The 25,524-nt window shown below is 52.2% G+C and overlaps 1 protein-coding gene across 4 annotated transcripts; it reads right to left on the reverse strand.

Moving 5' to 3' along the window:
* Window positions 1-2,414: 2,414 nt before the first annotated feature.
* Window positions 2,415-24,366, reverse strand: TPM4 (tropomyosin 4). Of its 4 annotated transcripts, none has more exons than XM_047698964.1 (9): window positions 24,212-24,360; window positions 18,144-18,269; window positions 13,706-13,839; window positions 11,603-11,720; window positions 11,054-11,124; window positions 10,027-10,102; window positions 8,124-8,186; window positions 7,969-8,038; window positions 2,415-3,893 (listed from the first exon to the last, which is right to left on the reverse strand). In XM_047698964.1, the coding sequence occupies exons 1-9, from the start codon at window positions 24,323-24,325 to the stop codon at window positions 3,811-3,813; spliced, it is 855 nt and encodes a 284-aa protein (XP_047554920.1). In that variant the 5' UTR covers window positions 24,326-24,360; the 3' UTR covers window positions 2,415-3,810. The 4 variants fall into 4 exon arrangements, with proteins under 4 accessions (XP_047554920.1, XP_047554930.1, XP_047554926.1 ...); XM_047698970.1 differs by lacking the exon at window positions 2,415-3,893 and adding an exon at window positions 6,666-6,932 and having other exon boundaries at window positions 24,212-24,366; XM_047698974.1 differs by lacking the exons at window positions 18,144-18,269; window positions 24,212-24,360 and adding an exon at window positions 17,611-17,878.
* Window positions 24,367-25,524: the final 1,158 nt, after the last annotated feature.

A 25,524-nucleotide genomic window follows, 5' to 3' on the forward strand; every position in this document is an offset into this window, starting at 1 on the left:
TGCGCAGTCTCCGTAGGCGCCGGGAAGAACGCGGGAACTGACTGCGAAGGTGGCCGTGGCGTGTGGAGGCCGCTCCGTCAGGCCAGGGGCAACGGAAGAGGAGAGGGGAGTGGGGACCTAATTAGAGATTGCCCAGACCAGTGTTTGCCTGCAGCTTTCCCCCGGACCCTCGGCTGCCCCAACCCAGTCAGCCGCCGAGGGAGCTAGGGTCGCGAGGATCCTAGGTGATGGTTCCGAGCATTGTTCTTTGTCTGCTGGCGTTGTCCGCTCTTACAAAAATACGGAAAGTACTTAATCCCCACCCTAACCCACTGGGGTCGGTATTGCGTTTCCTGCCTTTTTATGGTGAGCAACCCGAGGCCAGAGCTTCAGTGATTTTCCCAGACTCCAGGATGGAAAGTTGGGTCCGAGGTCGGACGCGCAGGCTTCAGAGGCCGGAGATCACCAGCGTTTCCTGCGGGTCCGGGGTGGGCCACGCCGCCGGCAGGGCGTCGGAGAAGTGTCTAGACTGGTGGCCCTGGCCGCCGCTCCTCCGTCCCTCCGCAGACCACTCCGCGCATCTGGCTCCGGTGGGGAGAGCTTAAGGCAGAGCCACGCCCGCGTCGTCGTCGGTGCCACTGGCCCCCTTTCTGGGACACTCCGCATTCTACTGTTTCTTCTGTCGCCTACGCCTCCCCTCCTCCGGGGCCTGCTTCTCAGATTGCATTGCAGACTTTCGGGGTCTCCGCGTGTCCTTTAGGAGTTCCCCGTGGTCCCAGGTCTGCTCGCACTCTGGGGGAGATAATTCACTCCTGTGGCTGCTAGTGTATCCGCGCACAGGTGATTCCTTAAGGAAACCCATAGCCCGGCCACCCTTGTGTCCAGCCGCATTCTGCATCTGGCAGATGTACTTCGACCTGTCCGCAACTGAACGCGGCAACTTCTACTCAAACTAGCCTGGCCCGAGTTACCTTATGAGTGAAACCAAAGCCATCGTTGACATTGCTCTTTCATCCCCGCATATCTTGGTGGTTGAGCCTTGTCCTCTCCACTGGTCTTCCTGACTATTCTGTTCTCTAATCTAGATTTTACCCTGCAGTGTGCTCATTCTAAAACACGCAGTACCCATCCAGGGTCTGTCAGGATCAGGCCTTCACAATCTGGCCCTAAACTCACCCTGTGTTGCACATCGTGGGACTGGGAACTCCCGGAGATCTGAGATCAGTTTACCAAACATCCAACACTTGTTAGGTGCTGAGGCATGGGATTGACTGTAACAGTATCCTGAGATTGGATTACAGCCCAAGGTGGTGGGCCAGAGGGACAGAACGAGCTTCAGTCTAGGGAGGGCCCTTAGAGAAGGAATTGTAGTCATTGATAGTCCCTGCATCTACCATCTAAACAAGCTCACAGCATCAGCTAAATGTTGAATTAATATGAAGAAAATGTTTTTTTTTTTTTTAAGATTTATTTATTTATTTGTCAGGGACAGAGGGAGAGAGAGCGAGCGAGCACAGGCAGAGAGGCAGGCAGAGGCAGAGGGAGAAGCAGGCTCCCTGCCGAGCAAGGAGCCTGATGTGGGACTCGATCTCAGGACCCTGGGATCATTACCTGAGCCAAAGGCAGCCGCTCAACCAACTGAGCCACCCAGGCATCCCAGAAAATGTTTTTAATTGTACTTGGTGACAAAAATTGTTTGCATACGACATTAATGTTTTAAGGCTTTCATTTCTCTTTTTGATTCCCTACCCCACTTCCCCAAGATCAGATCTTGAGGCAGGTATCAGAGCAATTCAGGTAGTGAAACTGCAGTCATCTTTGACGCTTTCTTCTTTAAGATACCTGCCAGCTGGTCAGCTGTTTTAAGATTACTTCCTCCAGATCACTTCTTTTCATTCCATGACAAGAACTACCCGGGATTAATGGAAACATCCTCTTAACTGGCCTTACTGCCTCTAGTCTACTCCCACTCTAGTCCCTCCTGAAAATGACTAAGTGGATCTTCCTAATGTGTTTCTTTGATTAGTCTTCAGTGGCTCTCCACTCCTGACCAAATTAAGTTCAGGCTCTCATTGCTATGGACCCAGCTTACCTTTCAACATTCCTACTTCCTTCCTTTATATATCCAGGCCTTGGGCTTTTCTGACTCAAGCAGCAGAGACCATTTTCCCTCTCATCTATTCAAATCCTAGTTACTCTTAACAGCCTGGGTCAGGCAGGACTGGGTATAACAAAGGACAGGAGTTTTTGAATTACTGAGGCAAAGTGCTCTTACCTGAATACAGAGATCATAATCCTCATATGAAGTCATGGTATAAAGCAAGTAACATTTGTTAATGATCTTGGCACAGTTATCTTTCCCTCCCATCCAATCAGCATTCATTGAACCAGAGTACCTTCAGTGTCCCCCCAAACAGATTCTGAAGTTCACACAATTATAGTTTATGTAAAAATTTATTTGACCAAAATGTAGAAAAAGTGATACTATTACATATGATACAGTTGCAAGAACCTAAATGGAAAGTGTGGGTTTTATTCAATTGCACAATTTGCTAGTGTACCTTCTGGGTAGTGTGATGCTTAATAAATAGGAGTGAGGGGTAGAGGACTTGAATAAGCTAGAAGCAGGGTGATTTTATCAGAATTGTAAACTTGAGTTGGCCCCCACACTGTTGGGGAATGTGGAATGTTTCAGCTCTGAGATGTTAACCAAGAAAGCAGAAATATAACAAAGCCAAAATGTGCAGCCCTGCCTACAAAATACTCCATATCCAGTTGAATCAGGAGTTTCTTGGTCTTTTATTAACTTGGTCCTGAAGAAGGAATTAAAGTCCTACATAAGTAAATCTTCAGTTTGCCATTCCCTGAAGTATAAAGGACATGAAGCTAGGCTGATTACTTTATCTCTACTTTGCTGTCAGAGAGGCCCCTTCTGCCCAGTATTTGTTAACAACTGCTCAGGTATTGATGGCTAGTGGTCTTCTTGATAGGACTTCTCTGAATAAGACTGAATTCTACCATTTTCATTCCTGCTGAGGAGATGGTCTCAGATCACAGCAGACAAGCACAGATCATTATTGGAATAAGCTATCTGCTCCTCAGAGAACAACTTTAGAATGAAAGGAACATGAAGAAGAGCCTAACATCAAGGATCTAACCAGAAAATATTGGGGTAATATGATTATGTACCGAGCATTCTCATGCTGACTGCTCAGAAGATGTTTGTTCTGCATGGTAGAGTGTGGGAGAGAGCCAAGATGATTAGGTTAATCTGTCTGTGGTTTAAGACTTCCACAAAGCCAACCCCCTCCCCCTGGCCTTTTTTTTTTTTTTTTTTTTTTTTTTTTTTTTTTTTTTTTTGCTCTGGATGGAAAATCCCTACCCATATTTTAATGTGATGGTCCCTGGTTACCTGTCATGTGACCAACAGTGGCCCAGAAAGTTATACATTCTTCAGCCTTTTAAGCTGACCCATGACTAGATACTGGAGTTGTTTTTGAAAAGTATAGGGTTGTCCATTTTCCCAGGAACCAAATGCCCTCAGTCTTAAGAGAGTATGCTCAATATAAAATACCCTGCCTACCTTATGAATAAATGCAACTTAAGGATAAAAATAGAGCTGAAAAAGCTGGTGCCTTTTGAAAAAAGGAAGGAATTAGATTTAACTGGTGCTCAAAGCTTCTCTGATACAAAATATTTGGTCATATATTCATAATTTGCTTGACATTTCCAGCAAAGCGAAGATTTCAATGGCAAAAGAAACTTCTTACAAGAGAAGAGAAAGACACGGAGCTCTGGAGTTTCTGTTGGAACAAGACTCTTCTGTTTTGATTATATACAGTTAAGTTCGTTTAGTGTCTGATCCAGTGTCTGATGTAAGCCCACATTCTCTTCTTTGGCCTGGGCAAGTTTTTCTGGTGAGGATTAAGAGTGGGGGAAAAAGAAATTAATAAGCATCTTTGTTAAGGAGGAAAAGGTTTCTAAACTCCACAAACTGTCAGAGTGAAATCATAACAGAGAAAGTACTTTACATTTTAATTATCACAGAATACCATGGAATAACAGAGATCAAGTATCAAATATGGGAGTCAGGGTTGCAAGATAAACTACAGAGTCTTCAATTAAATTTGAATTTCAAGTAAGCAACAAATACTTTTTTAGGACAAGTATATCCCAGATGTTGCATGACATACACTTATGCCAAAAAATTACTCATTGCCTATCTGAAATTCAAATTTAACTGGGTGTCCTATGTTTTCATTTGTTAAATCTGGCAGTCTAGAGTTGGAACACCTGGACTTAAACCCCAGTAGTACCACTGAAATATGCCATTTAACCTTGCTAAGTCTCGGTTTCCCCATCTGTCAAGGATAAAAACAGAAATATAGGGCATGCGGATTACCATAAGGAACAAATGAGAGGTGCTTCAGAACTCAGGAAGTGCTACGCACACAAAAACATAGTCGTAGATACGGGAAACAATACATTCCCCACCTAGGGCCAGTTAATTAGCCTATGGTAGGAAATTATAATCCTGAAATCCATTTTTTCTTCGGAGGCTTTGGGAACGGCCATTGAAATTCCAGGCATAATCGTGTTATTGTGTCTGTGCGTCCATAGCCATGGAGTCAAACCCCAGATAAACGCAGCATGACTGAAAATCTAAGTCAGACTACAGGTGAGTTATTAAGTGACCAGGCTGATAAAATAAATTTTCAAAAACCGAAAAAGTGAGATGCCATTTAGGGCTAGGCATAACAGCGATCAAGACAGAACTGGTTTGCCGTGAGTGATGGCCGCCGATAAGAGACGAGGTCAAAAATCATTAAAACACTGGAGGAAAGCAAAATGCCTCATAAATTGTGATAGGATCAGCTTGGAAATTTTCAGAAAGAAAAAAAGACTGACTGCAAAGATGGCAGTCTTTCAACTAGAACTGCTCAACCTTTCATCTCACAAGGCACTGAAAAATATCAGGTCTCGCTATGATCGGGCGGATTCTGTGACAGAAAAGAACAGGGAGCGACGTGGGCCTGACTAATGTGGATGGACAGTACCCACTCCGTGGTCTCCCCTACGCCTCACGGACGGAGCCACCACTTCTGTTTTGCAGAAAAGCTAAGCTGCTTGTACAAGGTCCCACAGGGCTGAGATTCAAACCCAGGTCTCCCCACTACAAATCCTGACCACATGTCACCTTGCCACTTGGATTCCCTGGTGTCTACTTTGTATTAGATCTAAGAGCAAAACAAAACAAAAAAACGCCTTTCCCTTAAGGTATCAATTGTCCTCGAGAAGTGTGACAGGCCCCTAGACCGTCAACAGGTGGTCGGAGGTCACGTTAGCCCAAATCTCTGTAAATGAAGTTCCACTTAGGGGCTTAGTTAAGTGGAATGACTGAATAAGTAGGGCTGCAGTTATTTCAAAGTGTGGAGGCCACCTACATCTGGAAAAATCCCAGGAACAAATATAGTGAGCAAACATAAAACACCCGCCCCTTCATAGCTCAGCGTTTCCACAGTCCTGAGTATGGCCGTATGTCGGGGGAGTGGTTTATGCAAGAGTTCACGGTGGACCGGAGTTAGGAAACCAGGGAAAGGCTGAGGTTGGAAGGCTGTGAATAGTTGGAGGGAGATGGATTTGGGAGGCATGAATATAGAGAACTGGGACAGAGGTTCCCACCTGAATAAAATGAACAGGATGAGGAAAAATAAAGCTACAGTAACCAAAAATTGTTGCTCTACTTGGAGATCTCCATGCTGCTCTCAGGTTCACGGGGGCAGTCTAGAAGACATTCGTGGACATCAAAATGGCAGTGCTTCTGGGATAATTTATGGTGGTGGTGGTGGTGGTAGTGGGGGGCAGGGGAGAGTAGATAAAATATTTAAAATTTGGCTTCTTGTGGAAAAATCTATGAGCTTTTGGTCAGTATATACATTATCTCTTAATACCCACAGGCTAACTTTAAGAGTTCTCACCAAACCACAGCAAGGTTCTTGATTCGAGTTAAATTTAAGTATGAGGAGATAGCTGTTACCATCTCAGGCAACTTTGGAACTCGGGAATGAATCATCTCTGTCTGACTTTCCAGCAGCTTCCACCCCCTTTCCCTGCTAATGGGATGCATTTTCATCCCTTGTGTAGTTGTTTTCTAAGGGCAGAGGATGGAGGTGAGGCTCACTGGTGAACTTCCTCCCAAGACCCAGGGCTGGATAGATGTTCCACGAACAGTGAAGACACAGGGAACCCCGGACACCACTCTCAGAGGGTAACACAGAAAACAAATGCGAAAAGGAAGAAAAAGGAGACCAGAATACCACTGCCGCTTTTTGAAACCGCAGGTCAAACTCCATTCAAGACGAGCCTCTCTTTAGAAGCCTCCCAGTTTTTGCAAGTTCTGCTGACTCTATCAAGCTCCTTAAGAGGCTGGATGTGTCCCCATTCAAAAACAATTTCTATTTAAGGAAAAACTGCTATTGGCATGCAGATATAGTTAGCTAGCACATTTTTGAGAGCTCATGCCAAATTGGCTTTTGTTTTCATATAGGCACAAAGAATCACGTGGGCATCATTTTCCTTTTGAAATGAGTTCCCCATCTGAACCACCCACTTTCTGTTGTAGCCACCGTCAAGGGCATCACAGCTACGGCTCAAAAGCGGCAAGTGAAGGAAATGAAAATGAGGTCCTGGGTACAAGGAGCGCCTGTCTTTATTTCAGTCACACAGTCACAGACATAGCAGAGGAAGGCTTGAAAGACCAAACCAGGAGGCAGGAAACGGGCTTGTAGAAGCCCACGGGAAGTGCAGGCACCACAGGGAGAAGGCCAGCTTCGGTATTGCTAGGACATAGGATGGCACCCCAGCTCCCTCTTAGAGAGAGGTCATGTCGTTGAGAGCATGGTCCAGTTCCTCGCTGATAGCTTTGTACTTGAGCTTCTGAGCATATAGCTCGTCTAGAGGGCGGAGGGTCCCCAGGGAGAGAGTTCAGAAGAAGAGGTACAGGGAACAGAATGAGAGGGTCGGAATGGAGTGCCACAGATGAACAATGAGAGGGAGAAAAAAAAAAGTGAGAAAACAAAGTATGAACCAGAAGAAAGTTGTGTCTTACGTAAAACAGATGAGGAAACAAAAGATCGACACAGTGGTTTCTAAGTGGTTTGAGGCTCTGCGGGGAATCAGCCATAAGAAACCTTTAAAAGAAGGGGGACTAGCAATGGACACAGCTTCTGCCCCCAACCCCCTGCCCCAGGTGATTTCTGACTTGCAGTGATGTCACCCAGTCCAAAGGTTATACTTTGGAATGGGGTATTTTCCCTTATACGGAAACCTCGCCTCCTAAACCAAACACTGGGACACATGGTCTGAGGAATAAGGCTGGCACCCTTTCTGAGTGAGACAGACGGTTTTAGGAGATTTTTTGTTTGAATCCAAAGATACTAGAATTTCCTGCTTATTTTATGAAGACACGGGACAGAATTCCTTTTTTTTTTTTTCTTTTTACAGTTGGAACTCTTCAAGAGATTCTGGGCTATGTGGGCACCAGACTTGCAGACAGGAGTCTTTATTCAGTCTCTACATTCTCTGTATTCAGTTTTCTCCTACTGTGATAAGCTCTGAGCTCTCTGGGAGAGAGCTTCTGTAAAAATGGAAGGCATTTTAAAAATGCAAGGCATCTCTCAGGAATGAGCACACTGAAGGAAATTCTAAAGGCTTTTTCAAACAAAATCAGCCATATTTGGGTCTCTGTATTCATATGTGGAGCCAATTAAGCCGAGAGCTTTTACTTCCTGAAAAACGGCCACCCCGGTCTGCATCGGACTTGCACTGTCCTGTTCCAGTGCCCCAGACCTTCAGATGTGCCCTCACTCTGTACTTCACTTTCCTAGGGTGAACAAAGCCCAGCTCAGCCCTCCACAGACTCCTCCCCCCGTCAGCAGACTGTCACAAAGCGCGAGGCAGAGCAAGCGTAAGCAGATGGCAGTTTCATACCTTCCAGGTCATCAATTGTCTTTTCCAGTTTTGCAACCGTTCTTTCTGCAAATTCAGCCCGGGTCTCAGCCTAGAAGGAAAGAGAGGCCTCACTATGAGGGCTTCGAGACCAGCCTCGAGAGAACCCGGAACTAGCAAGGCACAATCGTGCTCACCTCTTTCAGTTTGTCAGACAAAAGTTTGATTTCTTCTTCATATTTATCCTCCTTTTCAGAATACTGTGGGAGAAATCAAAACAGCACTTTAAAAAAAAAAAAAAAAAAGAGGACAAAAACAAAACAAAACAAAACACACAGAAGAATGTAGGTTCTCTGTTCCTTAGAGAAAAGCAGTGCTTGAAGCACTACAAACGTGGCCAAGAAGCAAAGTGGAGGCGGCACCTTTCCAGGTAGAAGCAATGGGCCCAACACTCCAGAGGGTCTGCACTGGAGACCTCTGGGGTGGCACCGAGCTGAAGGTCTGGGCTGCATAACTTGAAAGAGATGACACTGTGATGAGGACAGAGCAGAGAGCTGAATGGAAACATGTGCCAAGTGGAGCCCTCCACAACCGGCCTGATGTTTCCAACCCCGCTCCCCACCACCTTTCCCAAACACATTCCGTGCACTCTCTAGTCTCCCAGCCTTAGCCCCCCGCCCAAGCACGGGATGTTCCATCCCCCACTGACTATCTGTCAGAAATGATTTTTGTCTTGCAGGGTTCAACTCAGATTAGTATCAGCTGACCTTACGGCCGCTCGCTAGCTGGCTAGATATCCTCAATCCCATTTTACAGATGAGGAGGAGAGTCACAGACAGGTTAAGTCGTTGGTCGGGGGTCCCATGGCTGTGAAGTGACCACACCGTGACCAACTGGAACCGGACTCTGGAATTTGAGCTCCAGGCCTTCTTCCTGCTTTATAGCCCTTGTAAATGTCACCTCCTCGTGACACATTCCCCAGCTTTCCAAGGTCCCTCTGTTGAAGTCTCCAAGCACGTTATTACTGGGTCAGCGTCTTCTACTCAACTACTGAGTAGTTGCAGAGCCTTGCAGAGCAGAAACCATATTATCACTGTAAGGTCTACCCCCACGGCCTAGGACCGCACTTGGCATGCCCATGTGAGCTAATGTGGCATGCACGTGAGAGCCACGTCTGCTCATCAAATATCCTCGTATCCCTGTGAATACTAATGACATAGCTCTAAACAAGACAGATATAGTCCCCGTCCCTAAACTTGCCATCTAGCAAGAAAGGCATGTCCTTAATTAATTAGGACAAATGTGATCAGCCATCATGATAGGAAAAGAAGTAGTGGGGCTACACCGTCAGGAAACCCCTAACCTGGGTGTTCAATGCACCTGGAGCGCAGCAGGAGGTGGGGAGAGGGAGGAAGCGAGGACGGCGAATTCACAGGGCAGGCCACAGAAGAGGGGGTACATTGCTCCTCACGTGCTTCTCTCTGGTAATGACTGCTTTGGGTACTATTTCAATCTAAAAAGCCCGAATCTGCGTCTCCTATCTGCTGCCCGGCCTTTTAGAGTGTATTTCTCGAGGATTGATGGGATTCATCTGAGAGTGAGGCTCTGTACACAGTTAGGTTCAGATCTCCCTAAGAGGAGGCTGACCAGGTATGAATCTCACATTCCCTTTCCACCCTCCCTGATGGTGGAGATAAATGACAGTGCATGGGGCACCTGGGTGGCTCAGTGGGTTAAAGCCTCTGCCTTCAGCTCAGGTCATCCCGGGGTCCTTGAATTGGGCTCTCTGCTCAGCAGGGACCCTTCTTCCCTTCCTCTCTCTCTCTCTGCCTGCCTCTCTGCCTACTTGTGATCTCTGCCTGTCAAATAAATAAATAAAATCTTAAAAAAAAAAAAAAGAGTGCAAAGACCGCACAGAAGAAGGAACTATAGCCACTGGACGTCTCTTTTTGTTGGGGGCGGAAAATCCTGCTACTGGGCACCAAAGCCACCGTTAGCAAACAGAGGTCAGCTCCCTGATGCCCCGGCTCGAACTCCTGTGCACCGTGAGGGGAAGGAAAGAAAGCCCAGCAAATTGCCAGCGCCAAGCCGACCACCAACCTTTTCAGATGCGGCCTCGAGCGATTTCAGATTGTTGGTGACATTCTTGAGCTCTTCTTCTAGGTCACCACATTTCCTACGCAGAGACAAAAGAAATTTATGTCCTGTCCCCCGCTTAGAGCAGGCAATTCTCCCCTGAAAGCTTTCAAGCAGAGGAATCCACGCTGCCTAGGGCCCCCGGAAGGAATGTGGGGAAAAATGTTAATGGCTTCTTGCTGAGCTGTAGTGCTATGCCCTTATCCAGACCCCGCGGTGCCTGGCAAAGACGGCCTACAGCCGAGGAGTGTTTGGAAGGTTTGTGTAAAGTGCTCCTGGGCTCTCGCCAAGGGTGAGGCAACAGGGACTTGTGAAATCTGTGATTGAGGAGGCTACCTGCAGAAGGTGTAAGGATGAAATGGAACGCAGGAGGCCGGGAGACAGCAATTGGTTTGCAGCCGACACTCGAGGACGCAAACTCTGAATGGATCTGCGAAACTGGATCCTCTCTCGGCATCTTGGGATGCTCCACGGAGCTGGATCCCTCATCCAAGGCCGAGGGGGAGAGGCTTTTTGTGCGTTCGGAGCTTTCGGGACTGTGGGCTGGCTTTTCACTTCCTGCCTGCCACGCCCACCCAGGAAGGCGTCCCAGGCAAACGATGACATCAAGACAAGGCAGAAACGCTGACAGGGAAGCCCGCTTTCTGCAGGGAAGTGTTCCCTTAAGAAGGCACAGCCTCCTGAGATACCCTCTCTGGAAGAATGGGATTTCCGGGCTTCTCTGCTAGGGCCTGTCTCCCTGTGCTATTTCCCAATACCTCTGTGGGAAGGGTGAGCACGTAGGCAGTGCTTCTCAGGGCAGTGAGAACAAAAGGACACTCTCTTGTCAGCCACGGCGGCGAAGGGGGAGGGCTCAACTGGGAGTCCCAGGTGCCCATTCACTTGAGCAGAGGCCTTGAAGAGTCAGGGTCAATTCCCAACATGCCAGCTCCCTCCCGCTCGGCGCCCGGAGCCAAGCCCGATCCCCTCTCCGTCCTGCTCTGCCACTCACAGTTCAGACACCTCGGCACGCTCCTCCGCCCGCTCCAGCTCACCCTCCAGGATGACCAATTTACGAGCCACCTGCAGATGGAAAGGACTGACTGAGACCCAACAACCACATGTAGGAGGATGCCGCCCCCCGACCCTTAGAGACAGCAAGGCTGCACCCAGATCATCTGCGAGCACCTGGGCCCCAGGAATGAGGCAGGCGGGAGGGGAAACCGACCACGGAGGCCAGCAGAAAAGCCACTGAGCTTTCATGGTCTGAAGACCCATGATTCCCAATTTTAGCCAAAACACCCAGCTGTGAGACAAAAAGTGATCCGATCAGTTGGTCTCCCCACTAAGTTAGACAAGTGCCGCAGAATTCCCCAGGCCTTGCTGGCATTGTGGAAGATACGGTTTCCTGACCAAGCAGCTGTGTCTGCAAGAACAGATGTGGACCCAGAAGGACAGCTGAACTAACCAAAAGCTTCCTTTAGGCGGCCCCGGGGCTCTCCCTATCACAGATCCATTTCCTCCCCACTTCCTGCGGCTGCCCTCTGCCAGCCCCACTCACCTCCTCGTATTTGCGGTCGGCCTCCTCAGCGATGTGCTTGGCCTCTTTGAGCTGCATCTCCTGTATCTCCATCTTCTCCTCGTCTTTCATGGCCCGGTTTTCTATCACCTTCATTCCCCTGCAAGGAACAACCTCGTCATTACCTCCGCACACGGGTTACCGCTCATCACACACCTCCACACGTCAGCTCATCCAAACTCCTCTCCAAGAACCATGCTCCAAAGAGGAAGCCATAGAGCAGCTCTCTTTCACTTCCCCTTCACCTTCAACTTCATAGCTGCCCTATGAGGCACACCGTCCCCACTTGACAGAGGAAGAAACGGAAGCACAGAGAGGCCAAGTAACTTGCTCAGGGTTGCGAAGCTCATACGTGGCAGAGCTGGGATTCAGACCCTGGTGATCTGGCTCCAGGGTCCATGCTCCCATCCTATACAGCCTCTCGCTAACTAGTACTGAGAAGTACTTGTACCGTGACAGTTACCGCGTGGGCCAGCCTGGCTGTGGGAATGATGGATTCTACTGCGCTGGGGGAGAAGGTGTGTACGTGTCACAGCAGGCTTTCCAGAAGGGAACACAGGGAACCACAGGAGGGTTTTAGAAGCAGGAGGGAATGGAAACCAGAAAGATGAAGGGACTGCCGTGGGAAGACCAGGTAAGAGGCAGGTACCCACAAGGTGAGGGGTAAGGAGGAGCTGAACCGAAGTGGACAGGTCAAGTCTGGAGAGGACAGTGTCTGGGGATGGCTGGATATCTACAGGGCAGCTGGCTTTGGCCTGCACTGCTTGGAATGCACGAGTAAGACCAGATACCTCCCAAGAGGCCAACCCAGGATAACGTACTGATGTGTGTCATGCTTGCCCAGACTGGAGGACCATACACGTCTTGTTGCTTAATAAATACGTCACTAGCATCCCTCGCTTGCTGTCAAGACACCTTCACACCTGTACAAAGCCTTAACCTCAGCACAGGAGCAAGCTTGGGAAACCTTTGCAACAACTGGAAAGGCCCAGGTGACTTGCCCAACCCGAAGGGAGGGGCCGTGGAAGGACTCGAATCCAGACCTCCAGTTCCCAAGCAGAGAATTCTTTCTACCAAAGCTAGCTGTCTCCCAACAAGGGCATCACCAAAGGGCTCTGGTGGTACGACACAGAGACGTGAGGGGCCTTCCCAGGCTTTCTGGGTTTGGTGAGGTCCTAGAGGTGAGATGTCTGGCCAGCCTGGTCTGCCTGTGAATACGGGCAGCAACTAATCCAGGCCCCAGGCACAGCCAAGAGCAACTTGTGATGACCAGGAAGCATCTGCTGGGCTGATGCCCTCCCCGGTACAGGCTGTTCCACGCTGCATGGGAAGAAATGTCCCGCATGGGCAACTGGCAAAGTCAGCCTCCAAGATTCCCGGGTTGGTTTTTCATCTCACCAGAGCATAATCAGAAATTAATCCTTCAGAGGAGCTTAAACCAGGAACCGGTGGTGGACGGGCGAAATGAGAGTCCTGGTGTGATCGCCGGCTAGATATACAATGACCACTGGCCGGGCCCACACCGTCCCCACACAAGGAGCCCATTTACCACCACCACACAGAGACGGCTGCTTCTGTGACACAATCTGCCCTCAGTCCTCCAGAGCCAGTGCCAAGGCATGAATTATCCTGCGCCCCAGGACGGAGCATCCCGCTGGAGGCCAGAAGGCAGAGTGCATGCCCCCGAGGTGAGGAGTGCTGTCAGTTCCCAGTCTACTAATGGTGCTGCTCTGCAAGTGTCCCTGACATACAGTTGTCACTGTCCAGCTGCCTTAATGATCAATCATCCGTGCAGATGCCCCATTCCAAGTTTCCATCTCCCGACCTCCTCTCCCTTCACCTGGGAACTTGATACTCTGAGAACACCAGTGAGACGCACAGCAGCTCTCAGAGAATCTGCAAAGCAGCCGTCTGCAAATGGGTGGCCAGGGACAATTGTCCTTGCAGGCTTACATTGACCCATTTGTCAATTTTCTCTGCCTGTTGGGAGTTCTCCTACAGTCCATCCCGGCTCTGGGAGGTCAGCCACCCGGCGCCACGCCCATTGCTGAGAAGCAGATTCCTCCAAGCCTGAAGCATCCTTACCTCTCGCTCTCATCCGCGGCCTTTTCGGCCTCCTCCAGCTTCTGCAGGGCCGTGGCCAGTCGCTCCTGGGCCCTGTCCAGCTCCTCCTCAACAAGCTGGATGCGTCGATTGAGAGCTGCCACATCCCCTTCGGCCTGGGGAGGTCAGAGGCGCAGCCAGGTTAAGAAGTGAAAGGCCACCCCAGCATCCCCAAGTCGCATGGCATCCTTCCCTCTATTAACACGCTTCCCCCATCTCCCCCTGCCCAAGAAAGTCCACCCAAGAATGCAGGCAGAAAGGAATTCATGCTGTCATCTGGAGAACATGAATTTTCCATATGATCTTCCTCCGAAAATGTCCGGGAACTTCCACCACTCAATGACAAAGGTGTGTATCCCAGTGGAGGACAGGCAGTCAAGTCAACATGGAAGAGTGCCTGGGAGAAGACAGTGCTGGCCTCTCTGGGATTCCTAGAGAACTGGGCCACCAAGTGCCCTGATTTACCCTGGCATATAAAAAGCTCTGCTCCCAGTCACCTTAACAGTAAGATAAATTTAAGAGTATGGAACCCTCAGTTAAATGTTGGCCACACAACATGGGGAAGCGGGACAGCACCCTCAGAACACCACCCTGAACTAAGCCTGGCCCAGAGAGGATGGGACAAAAAGATTTAAGTAAGGAGAGACTTATGGGCATGGAAGGGATGTCTGAACGGTGATACTGGCTTTTCAAGGTATTTGCACCTACGAGGAAGGTAATAAGGCGGCTGACATAAAAGCAGCATCTCCGGGCTCAAAAAACGCTCGGTCAGAAACCCCGTTTTGCCGATTTGTAGCCAGGTGGCATTGGGCAGGCTGCTTCACTGCTCTGAGTGCCCCCATCCCAGCCCCAGCATGGGGGAGACGGTAACTGAGGGTGTGGCATTGCACCTGCCAGGTGGGAAGTCCCATGATTTCACCCCATTTAATCCTCCGGTATTTTACAATGGGAAGCAGAGAGGTCCAGCTAGGGGCAGTCGTTCCATTCAGTGTCACAGAACTGGTGAGAAAACAGCTTCAGGAACCCCAGCCCACGGCTCTTCCCCGGCTGAGTCTATCCTGCAGAGTCCTGTGGGGGCTCTGAGGTCAGCCACCCTCAGCAAGAAATACTGAGGAGTTGGCGAAATTTGACTCAACGGAGGGAAGATGTGTAAAGCTACACTGGCTTCTTCCTATCGAGACAATCTCTGAGTTGGGGGAAGCCATAAAAATTAGTAGGAAACCGCTCCCTCCCCCCACCCCCTGAATTTATACAGGGGAAAAAAAAAAAAGGAGTAAAAGAATGAGACTAGAGATGCTGAAAAACTCAGTGACTCAGGAAACTGTGCTCAGCTCCAGGGTCTTAAGCGGCAGATGGAGGGAAAACTCCCACAGGTGTTTCTGATCGCCACTTCCTCTGAAACACCAATCTGGAGACTACATTAAAACCACCGGTGAACTATTTTAAGAAATTCACCCACTCCTCCCAACGAGTGGGTGCCTTTTATTCTTTTTAATAACACGAATTTTAACTCCTTCAGCAACAGGGGCAAGAATTAATTTCCCCCTCCCCCAATAGTTAGTACATTAGCAAAACTGCCTAACCAACACTACTACCTAATTCTGAACATTTCCATCACCCCACCGCCCCCAAGAAACCCCATCCCCATTAGCAGTCAAGGTATTGATTTTTAAGATCATACAAAGGTACTTTATTCATGAGTTGTCTTTAAATAATGAAAGTGAGCCTTTCCTTCTGTGGGGAATTCTGAATCCTGATAACCACGCTCTGGCACATTTTCAACTGTCTGGAATTGAAAGAATGCTGATACACATGACTATATCCGTGCATACATATATACGTATTTTTGAAAAACTGCTAGTCACTGCTAGTCATTTTGGGCTCCACCCCTTCCTGCAATCAAAGCTTCTACACTCTACAAAGGATTTCCCTTATAAGGTAAAAGAGGCTTGCTAGATACATGTGGCAAAGGAACAGGAAGATGTCGGTTAATCACACAAAAATCTAAACGAAACCAGCTGTTGGGAGGCAGACCCAGAAGTCTGCCACACGCCGGCTCTTGGCTTTCTCCACAAGAGACTGAGAAAGGGTTTTTTTTTTCTCCCTCTCTGGGCTCAGTTCCTTTGCCTGAGTACTTTCTTCAGACTTCCCCAGTTTGACCAAGAGGAGCATGCTTTGAAAAGCAAACTTTTTAAGAAGTCCACAACTTTCCAAAAACATCCTTCCTTCCCACTGGACTGTCCTACTCCTAAGTCTTGGCTTGAGACTGAGGGTCATTTTTAAGCAGAAGTAATTGTCCTCCAGCGAGATGACTTGGGATGAGATCAGAGGGAGGGTTCTGCCGGTTCCTTGTGTGAAAGAGGCCAAACCAGCTACTGTTTGAGGCTTGCACAGGTTTCTGAGGCCTCCTCAACGCCAGAGCAGCCCTGACAGACCAAATGCTTCCACTCAGGCCAAGACTGGGGCGGTGTTGGGGCTCTTCTCCAGACTTGTCAACACCCAGGGCATCTTTTCCACTTCTGGGATCCCCACCCTCAGCCTCAACACTCCAGCTTTCAGGGGCCCTGGGGCTTCACGGTCTCCCCCAACTTTCTTGCACACCCAGGGCCCTTCTCCCAGCAAATCCTTATTCTATAATAATAAATGCTGGACTTCCATTTTGAAGCCTACCCCAAGAGGGAAGGGGGGCTACTCCCCTCTCCTCCTCCCACAACAGAACACTGAACCCCTCTGCAATGCTATCCAGCCTTATTTGTACCCCTCACACCCGTTAGACTGTGAGCTCTTCTGAGGTGACTGGGAGGGGAGGAAAAACAACCATGAACTGAGCACCTACTATGTGCCATTACTCCCCAGACCCTCCCAGCTATCATAGGGGGTTGGCACTATTGTCACGGCTGCTTTAGAAATGGGGAGACACGGCACAAGGGGTTAAGTACCAAGTGGTAGGAGACAGCGTTAGAATGCGGATCTCTCCCCAGCCCCAGGAGTTGCCACCATGTGTCCTGCCCCAAGGGGCAGTCCGAGGACGGAGGGAGGGCGAAGAGAGCCCTCCTCCATCGGCCCCATTATCTGTCTCAGGCCGCGCAGCATGGAGCTGAGGCACACCAAACCATGTTGGGTCGAGGACCCCGAGCTAACATTCCTAAATTCTTTTGGAGAAAGGCGGGGTCCCGCGGCCGCAGCTCGGCGGTTGTTCCCGCGGGGACCAGCTGGGGAGGGAAAGGCCGGCCGCTCCGGGCTGAACTTCCGCCCCCCGCCAGGAGCAGACACGTCGCCGCCGCGCCCCTGGGAACAGCTGGGAAAGTTCAGCTGGAGCCGGGAAGCCGCGTGAAAGGAGAGAAAGTGCGACGCCCCCCCTCCCCGAGTCCGCGTCGGCTAGTCCAACCCCAGACAATGGAAGCTCAATGTTTCCACTCTCACTTCCCGCTCCAAGGTCCAGGCGCCCCCCCCCATCCCCCCCCGCCCCCCGCCCAGGACCCCGGCGCCAGCCCGGAGTCAGATGGCAGTGCGGCGCCCCACACAACCCCCTCCCCACTCCAGGATCCTGCGTCCTCCTCGGCCCCATCCCCCCATTACCCGCTCTGCCGGCCACGCCCGATCCGGATGCGGCGCCCCCTCCCCCGTCCCAGGCTGGGGAAAGAGGATGACCGCGGAGAAAGGGGGTCTCAGCCCGCCCGCGGGAGGGGGCTGCGGGTCCGCGATCGGGGAGCCGCCAGGCCAAAGAGCACGAAGGCGGGCCAATGGGGGGCCCCGGGGAAACCCGGTAGCGGCCGCCCAGGGCGGGCGGGGAGCGCGGGAAGCGAGCGGCGCGGGGAGAAGGGGAGAAAGGAGCGCGCGCTGGGCCCGGGGATGCCGGGGCGCGGGACCCGGGCGCGGGCTCTCACTTTCTCGCGCCGCTCGCGCTCGCCGTCCAGCTCCCGCTGCAGGCCCTGCGCGCGGTCCTCCGCCTCGTCCGCCTGCTGCTGCAAGGCCTGGATCTTGCGTTTCACCGCCTCCAGGGAGTTGAGGCCGGCCATGGCGCGGGGGCGCGGAGGCGCACGCAGCGGGCGGCGGGCAGCGGCGGGCGCTCGGCTCGGCTCGGCTCCGGCGAAAGCTGCACCAGCCGCGCCCCGGCCCCCGAGCCTTTGCCTGCGCCGGGGCCGCCCCCGCCTCTCCCCGCCCCCGGCCGGGCCGCCGTCGGGGCGATGAGGTCACCCGGCCCGGCCGCCGACGTCAGCACCGCTGGGGGAGGGCCTGACGTCGGCACCGCTGGCCACAGCTGCTGGAAAGTGCCCCTTTTCGGGACTTATTTGGAGAAAGCGCCGGGAGGCACCGCCTTCTCCTCTTCCTCCTCCTCTTCCTCTAGCGCTGCCCGCCCGCCCGGCCCCGGGGCTCCCGCCTGGCCCAGCCGCGGGCGTCCCCATTACTGCGCACGTACGTCGGAGGCTTTCTTTTCCGTGAGCTCCAGCTTCTCCTGGGCGTCTTTCAGGTCCTCGGAGTATTTGTCCAGCTCATCCTCCGTCCCCTTCAGCTTCTTCTGGAGGTGCGTCAGCTCCTCTTCCACCTGGGGACAGATGGAGGGGACGTGTCATCCTGGGGCCCACGCACCCGTGGCGCTGGGGCGTCTCCCACATTCACAAGAGTCCTGTCTCTCTGGGCCTCAGTTGCCTCATCTGCAAAACAGCGATAACCATACTGTGCACCCCTCAAATGCCACCTGTTAATATGATTTTCACCTTCCCATCTCTTGGGATCAGCTGTGTATGGTTATCTTTGGTGGGGGGGGGGGGGGGTGTCCCGGATACTCTTTCAGAATGGATTACGGCTTTTGGGAAACAAGTCCCTACAGGCTTCCCAGAAACACATTTCAGTTTTGCATCCCAGTTTCAGGGGTGCGGGCTCCTGGGGATCCTGAGCTAAGCAGAAATAGGAGTCTTATACCCTGGGCCCAGACCTTCCCCCAAACCCCAGCCTGTCCCTCTCTAGTCCTGCCTCCTACACTGGCAGCCAGAGGAAACTTTCTAAATGTATGCTTGCCCTGCTCCTGCCTTGAACTGCCATGGCTTCCCATTGCCCAAGAGAGCGGTTCTCTGACTTTCCCACAAAATACTCTGAAAGTTTGGGGTACCCGGTGGTGGGGGTGTGTGGGGTGGGGGGCTCAGTAGGTTAAGCCTCTGATTCTTCATTTTGGCTCAGGTCATGATCTCAGGGTCATGAACTCAGGGTAGTGAGATGGAGCCCCGAGCCCGGCTGTCGCTGTGTGGAGCCTACTTAAGATTCTCTCTCTCTCTCTCTCTCTCCCTGTACCTCTGCCCCTTGCCCCCACCCCTGTCCCATGCTCGGTCTCAAACAAAATAAAACAAAAACTCTGAAAGGTTGAAGGGCTCAGGCCTGTTCCTCTCCTGTACTTGAGGGGCCTGCTAGAAGAGAGCTAACCCTCAAAGTCCACTTTCTTTGAAGGCTAAGGTTAAATCTTTAAAATTACTGCACCTCTGGCTTACGTTCATTTTAATAAAAATGTCCCCCACATTCTCTAAGTTTTCAGTTCTTTATGTTTATCCTGGGAGCCTTGCCCCTCTCTTGGCCCTCCTAGCTTGAAGAGCTCAGATCTACAGGATACAAACCACAGACCCCCTCACCTCTCCATCGCCCTCCACTGCACTGGTTAAGAGTCAGTTCAGGAAGCCTTCTCTGTCACCTCCAGGCTCCCTCCCCTGCCCTGAATTCTGGTCCAAGCTGGGTCAGTCCAGCTCATGTTTTTATCTGACTTGTGTCTCTGGTAGTTTGATCCCCTGGTTCAGTCCATGCTCCCAGTGTGAGCTAGCAGCCCTCCCTGGGGCCCTGCTTCATCCTCCTGTTTCCCCTTCCCAGCAGGAAGCCGGGAGAGGTCGACTGACTTTCTCCAAGATCCCCCAGCACAGGATTTGAACCCACTTCTGGACACGCCCTTGTGCCAGTCTTGCTTTCCTTCATCCCCTTCTGACTTCCCTCTTTTCTATAACTTCCCGAAGAAGGTACGTTATAGAAGCTGATGTGGCTTCTAGGTCAAGCTCTGAATCTGATCTGGGTTACACACTCACCCCTCAGATGAAGTGCAAAATGTGCTAGATGCTCTGTGTGTGTGTGTTTGCCCCTGTGCAAAATCTTTGTGGGTTTTTTTTTTTTTAAGATTTATTTATTTATTTGAGAGAGAGAGAGAGAAAGAGAGAGAGCGCATAAGTGGGAGGGGCACAGGGAGAAGGAGAGAGAATTCTAAGCAGATTCCACCTTGAGTGCAGAGCCCAACATGGGGCTCGATCACAGAACCCTGAGAACACAACCTGAGCCAAAACCAAGAGTCTGACACTTAACCAAGTGCACCACCCAGGTGTCCCCCCGTGCAAATTCTTAAAATGCCTCCTGTTCTGTCTTCAAGGCCACTGAGTCCTACTGCTGAGCTAGGGAATGGGGAGGGGAGTGGGGGCTCAGAGGAGGAGGAGGGTGACAACAGCTCAAGCCTATGTCAGGCTCCCCAGGGCCTGATCTTGACCTTACTAGGCAATAAGTCTACATGCCTGGCTCCAAATCCCAGCTGTATGACCCCTTTTCTGCCCTCAGTCTTCTCATCTGCAAAATGGAAACCTTGTCGTGGTGATTTCTGAGTGCCCCAGCAGCTGCTGTGAAACTTCTGCCTTAACCAAGAAGATGAGCCAGTTTTCTTAAAGGCAGGTCAGCGTGACCCAGTGTTCACCTGACATCCTTCTGGAAGGATCTCTGGGGTACAGCATTTACTAGGTGCCAACTATGTGCCCAGCACAGTGCTGTCTTAACATGACAGAGTGAGAGCAAGTTCTGCAGCTTTGGGCTCATCCAGGTGTAAAGATGGGTGGGTTTTTCATGATATTTTCCGGCAAGGTTTGGACAACAAGGGGTGGGGACTGGGATCACGTGGTTCGGGGGCCATGAAGCATTTGGAAAGTGCTAGGCACATGACACGTGCCGTCTCACTGAAGCTGCATGTCACAGAAGGGTAAACTGAGTCCTAGCATGAGAAAGGGACTTGCCCCTGGCCATACAGACAGGGGATTTGAATCCTCATCAGACTGATTCCAAAGCTGGTTCGCTTGATTTCTAGGTTACACATGCCCGCTGCTCATTGGCTTCCTACTGACCTTCCACACCCAGCAACAATGCCCACTCCCCCCGGGGAAGCCCGCCCTGCTGCCCTGGGCAGAGCCTCACCATGGCCTTGGACCTCCCCCCCCCCGCCCCAGTCCCTGTCCCTCCCTTTGGCCCAGCCCTGTCTGCTGAGGCAGGGAGCGTCCCTCCATGTTTGGCTCTGTCTCTCCCAGCCTGGACTCCTCCAGAGTTGGGCCAGGCTGAGGTCACCCTGAGCCAAGCCCCAGCATCACCCAGTATGGGGCTAGGTTCAGTCCTCACTGAAGAAGTCCAAGGGAGGGGCGCCTGGGTGGCTCAGTGGGTTAGGCCGCTGCCTTCGGCTCAGGTCATGATCTCAGGGTCCTGGGATCGAGTCCCACATCGGGCTCTCTGCTCAGCAAGAAGCCTGCTTCCCTCTCTCTCTCTCTGCCTTCCTCTCCGTCTACTTGTGATCTCTCTCTGTCAAATAAATAAATAAAATCTTTAAAAAAAAAAAAAAGAAGTCCAAGGGAAGTTTGCACAATGAATCAGTGACACACCCCACACCCTTCAGTGATTGAAGCCGGGTATGAAAAATCAATAAGACTGACACACATTGGGTTCCTTGCCCTGGCTCTGGACCTGGCTGTGGTCTCTGACAAGTCACTTCCTTCTCTGCGCCTCAGTTTTCCTGCCTGTAAAATGGCTGGGAAAGTCATGGACTACACACCTTAGTCCCTGTAAATGGGGCCTGAGGACTGATGTGGGGGCTGAGGCAGGATGTGGGGGTCAAAGGCCAGTTGTGGCGGATGTCACTGCCCTGGGAGGGGAGCGGGCAGGAAGTGGGAGGGCGGGGCCTCCTGGCCCTGTTTTCACACTGGACAAACAGGGCCTAGAATGAAGACTTTTGCTGTGGGGGTCCCCAAGGGGCAGGCTGGCTCCAGGACCCACACTCTGGCCTCCTGAAGTGTGAGGCACTCCAGGTAAGTCAAGTCCCTCATGGCATCCTGCTTCTGTTCCTAGGTGGGACAGGCCATTGGCCCCTTTGGAATGTGGCCTCTGCTTTGGGCCTCTGGAATCTTGGGTTCCATGCCTGGCCGTCAGAAGGTAGCCCATGCCCCCATGTCACAGATAATGAGACTGAGGGTTCAGAGAGAAGCAGCAATGTGTCCTGAGTTAAAGTTAGAAGATCCAGCCTGGATTCAAGCACAAGTCCACCCCAGAGGGTGGCTTCATGGAAAAACAAGAACAGAATGAAAACCCAGCTGGAGGCCAGAAAACCTGTCTCTGCCTTTTTGGCCGTACTGGGGGGCGGGCTGAAGGCTTTGAGAAGCCTTCCCTTTTGAATGTGTGTCTGCCTTGGGAGACTGTATCAGTCACTCACACCTTAGTGAAAATTAGAGCCATAAACTTGCTTTTCTCTGAATCCCTAGCCGAGTCTCTCTTGGCAAGGGTTGAATAATGGATGGAAGTGGGCAGCTCGGGGCCAGGACAAGATGGGTGTCTGTGTCTGCCAGGGAGGAAGGAGGAAGGGAGTGTGGCAGGGAGTGCTGGGGTGGGGCTGGCCTCTGAGAATGTGTCACAGGCTCCCAGGGAAGCCCCGGGATGCTGGGGGATGGGGAGGCCCACTGGGGAAGTAGGGCGGAGGGCAGGGAGGAAATAATCCTGCTTTTATTGAGTGCTTACTCTGCGCCAGGGACAAGGGCTCCACCTACAGTCACCTCTAATCCTTCCATGGCCATGAGGGAAGTCCTGCAGTCACTTTCCTATCTCAAACATGGGGCCACTGAGGCCCAGACCCGTGAAGACCTTTGCTCCATGGGGCTCAGTGCCCCAGCTGTGAACACAGCCAGTCTGAGCTCAGAGCCTGATCTTTTTACCATCCAAGCTGGCCTGGCATATGGGCTGGGCTGGGCTAGGCACAGAGTGTCGCTGTCCTGGGCGGCTCCCACGCTTTATCCTAGACCCTGACGTTCCTGAGGGCTGGGTGGTTAACCCCGGGGGTGCCAATGAGTCTTGTGGGGGGCAGGGTGCTACAGAGAGAGCAGAACCCCCTTCCTTCCTCCCACTGGCTGATCTAGCCACCCAGACAGCGGACTTCTGCTCTGCTCCAGACCATGGCCTTGGGACTGCCCAGCCCAGGCCTCTGCCCACCAGTTGCATTAGCCTCTGGTGTACCCAGTTGCCGGAACCTTCTTCAAACTTGTCTCCAGAGCTCTAGGTCTAAGGCCTCCGCCTGCCACTAGCACCCCACCTCTCCCCTCTGGGCTCCTGGCAGGGATGGGAGGGGCACCGGAGATATGCAGGGATGCATTGAGATCCTCAGGTTCACCCCCAAATCTCCAACTGCCCCAGTCCTGACTCTCACCCAGTTGCCCCAGCAGCCGGACACAGCTGGCCCCACCGCATACCCACACTCGGCCACTCTTCCAGCACAGTCCAACCTGGGTCTGTCCTGACACGGGGACAGGGTACTCACACTCACACACAGCTCGGCACTGCCACCCTCACCACTACACACACGCGTACATGCGTATATGTGTACACAGGTACCTGAGCACTGCCACACTCACCTGGACACTAAGGTACACACACACACACACACACACACACTCTGCAGGAACGATCACCCGACAAGCACACACACGCCAATACAAGTACACTCACCTCGACACACACACGCTCACCCTGACACACACATTCCATTGCTGCCATGTCAGCTTTGGCATGAGCACACACACACACACACACACACAGCCAGCCTCTCCTCACTACACACAGGCCCACAGTAATACCAGCACCGACGCCCTCGCAAATGCCCGAACACATCCAGACTCCGCATCCCCACTTTCCAACAAGCACACACTCGTGCCTCGGTCTGCACACACTCATTGTCACAGACGCCTTTACCCTTCTGCGCTCTGTCCAGCCCAAACACACGCACCCATGCGCACCACCTGTGCACACACAGAATGTCCAAACACAAATACACTCTCAGACACGGCATCAACCAAACACCCCATCTAGTACACACGCCCCACGCTCATCCGCTCATCCCAACACCCCTACACACACTCCAGCTTGCACACACATCCAGGCGCTCACAAACACCTCTCCCTTGCCCAAACGTGCTCGCTTGCTCTCTCTCTCTCTCACTTTGCTCATCCTGGCGCTGTGGGGTGATGGTTGCCTCTCTCTCCCAGCTCAGGGACCCTGGAAAGACAATGGTCCCCTCATTCTCAGCCAGAGTGTCACCTGGTCCCTGCCCTGACTCCAGGCACCAAGGTTTCTGGAACTCCCACCTTGGATCCCAGAGCCTGGCGTCCGGGGCAGGAGTAGCCCGGAGAGGGCACTGGGCAGCCAGACCTGGCCTGGCGGACGGCCCCTCACCTGCTTGCACTTCTCCTCAGCGGCTTTCTTATCGGACTCTGCCTGCTCTGCCCGGTCGATGGCATTCTCCTTGTCCAGCTTCAGCATCTGCATCTTCTTCTTGATGGCCTCCATGGCTGGGCAGTGGTGCACGGGCACAGAGGGCTCTGCGGAGGGGACTGCTCGACGGGCCGGGCTGAGTGAGCAGCCAGGTGGGGGTGCGGCCCTTATAGGCTCCCGGGCGCACCGCCCCGCTGTCAGGCGAGACCTGGAGGAGGCCCAAGCCCAGGCCGCCGGGCCAGCCACCACTCGCTTGCTCAGGAGGACTTGGCCAGCTCACCGGCCGCCCGCAGCCTTCGCCTTATTTGGGCCTAGGATTTTCTCAAGGGAAAAAAAAAAAAAAAAGAAAAAGAAAAAGCCCAACCTGTTTCCATTTTTAACCTGGTGACACAGGTCCCTGGTGGGCATATGGGCACAGCGCTGGCTCAGGAGGAGGATCCTGGTGGCCTTTCAGCCGGCCTCAATTTCCCCATCTGTGCTGGGGAGCACAGAAGAGGGCTTGGGTGTGGGTGTAGCATAGGGGCAAGGTGGGGTGAGGAGGCGCCGGTCCTCCCTTCTTCTCCCCTCTGGTCTTGCCTCCATTTCCTGCTCTGTCCCAGGGGCTCCCTGGGCTACCCCCCTCTTTCTGTTGAGTCTCTGACTCAACGTCTTCTCCCTCCATCTCCTTTCTGATGAGTGTCCCTCTGTCCCTCTCTGTTTCTGTCTCTCTCTCCATCTCTCTCTGTACCTGTCTCTGTGTCTCTCCACCTTTCCATGTCTTAATTTCCCTGTCTCCCTGTCTCTTTTGGTCTTGTTCTCTTGGACTCTATCTGTATCTCTTTGCCTGTATCTCTCTCTGTCTATCCTTTCAGGTTCCCCCTGTCCTTCTTTCTATCTGTCTCCTCCTGTCTGTCTCTCTGTCCTCTTCCCTGCTCCTGAAGGCAGGCACCACCAGGGTGAGATTGACCTGGATCACCTCTTGGAAATCCTTGGAGCCCAAGACAGGCCCAGACCAGGCCCTGATGCCATCCTGAGATGGCACACCCTCCCTTCCCCGCTCAGCGCCTGTCTGTGGCTCCCCAACACCACTGGAACAGGAGGTAGCCTTAGCTCAGCTTGTCACTCAGACTCCTGTCCGTTGCTCCCTCCCCAACTCTCCCCAACGGTGTTTCCCAGGCTGGGCTGGGCTTTCTCCACCTCCAGGCCTTTGCAGGTAGGGTACCCCCAGCTGCCCCGTTACACTGTCCCTCTGTCCTCCAGCAATCTGCCTTCAGAAAGGTGTAGTCACTCATTCT

The sequence above is a fragment of the Lutra lutra genome, chromosome 1 (genome assembly GCF_902655055.1).
Source record: "Lutra lutra chromosome 1, mLutLut1.2, whole genome shotgun sequence".
NCBI classification, from domain to species: Eukaryota; Metazoa; Chordata; class Mammalia; order Carnivora; family Mustelidae; genus Lutra; species Lutra lutra.

Coding starts and splice junctions, on each gene's coding strand:
- TPM4 (XM_047698964.1), bottom strand. CDS start 24,325: ATGGAGGCCATCAAGAAGAAGATGCAGATGCTGAAGCTGGACAAGGAG. Junction 18,270..24,211: donor CTGAGGAGAAGTGCAAGCAG/GTGAGGGGCCGT, acceptor ATCTGTCCCCAG/GTGGAAGAGGAGCTGACGCA. Junction 13,840..18,143: donor CGGAAAAGAAAGCCTCCGAC/GTACGTGCGCAG, acceptor TGACCTCCCCAG/GCCGAAGGGGATGTGGCAGC.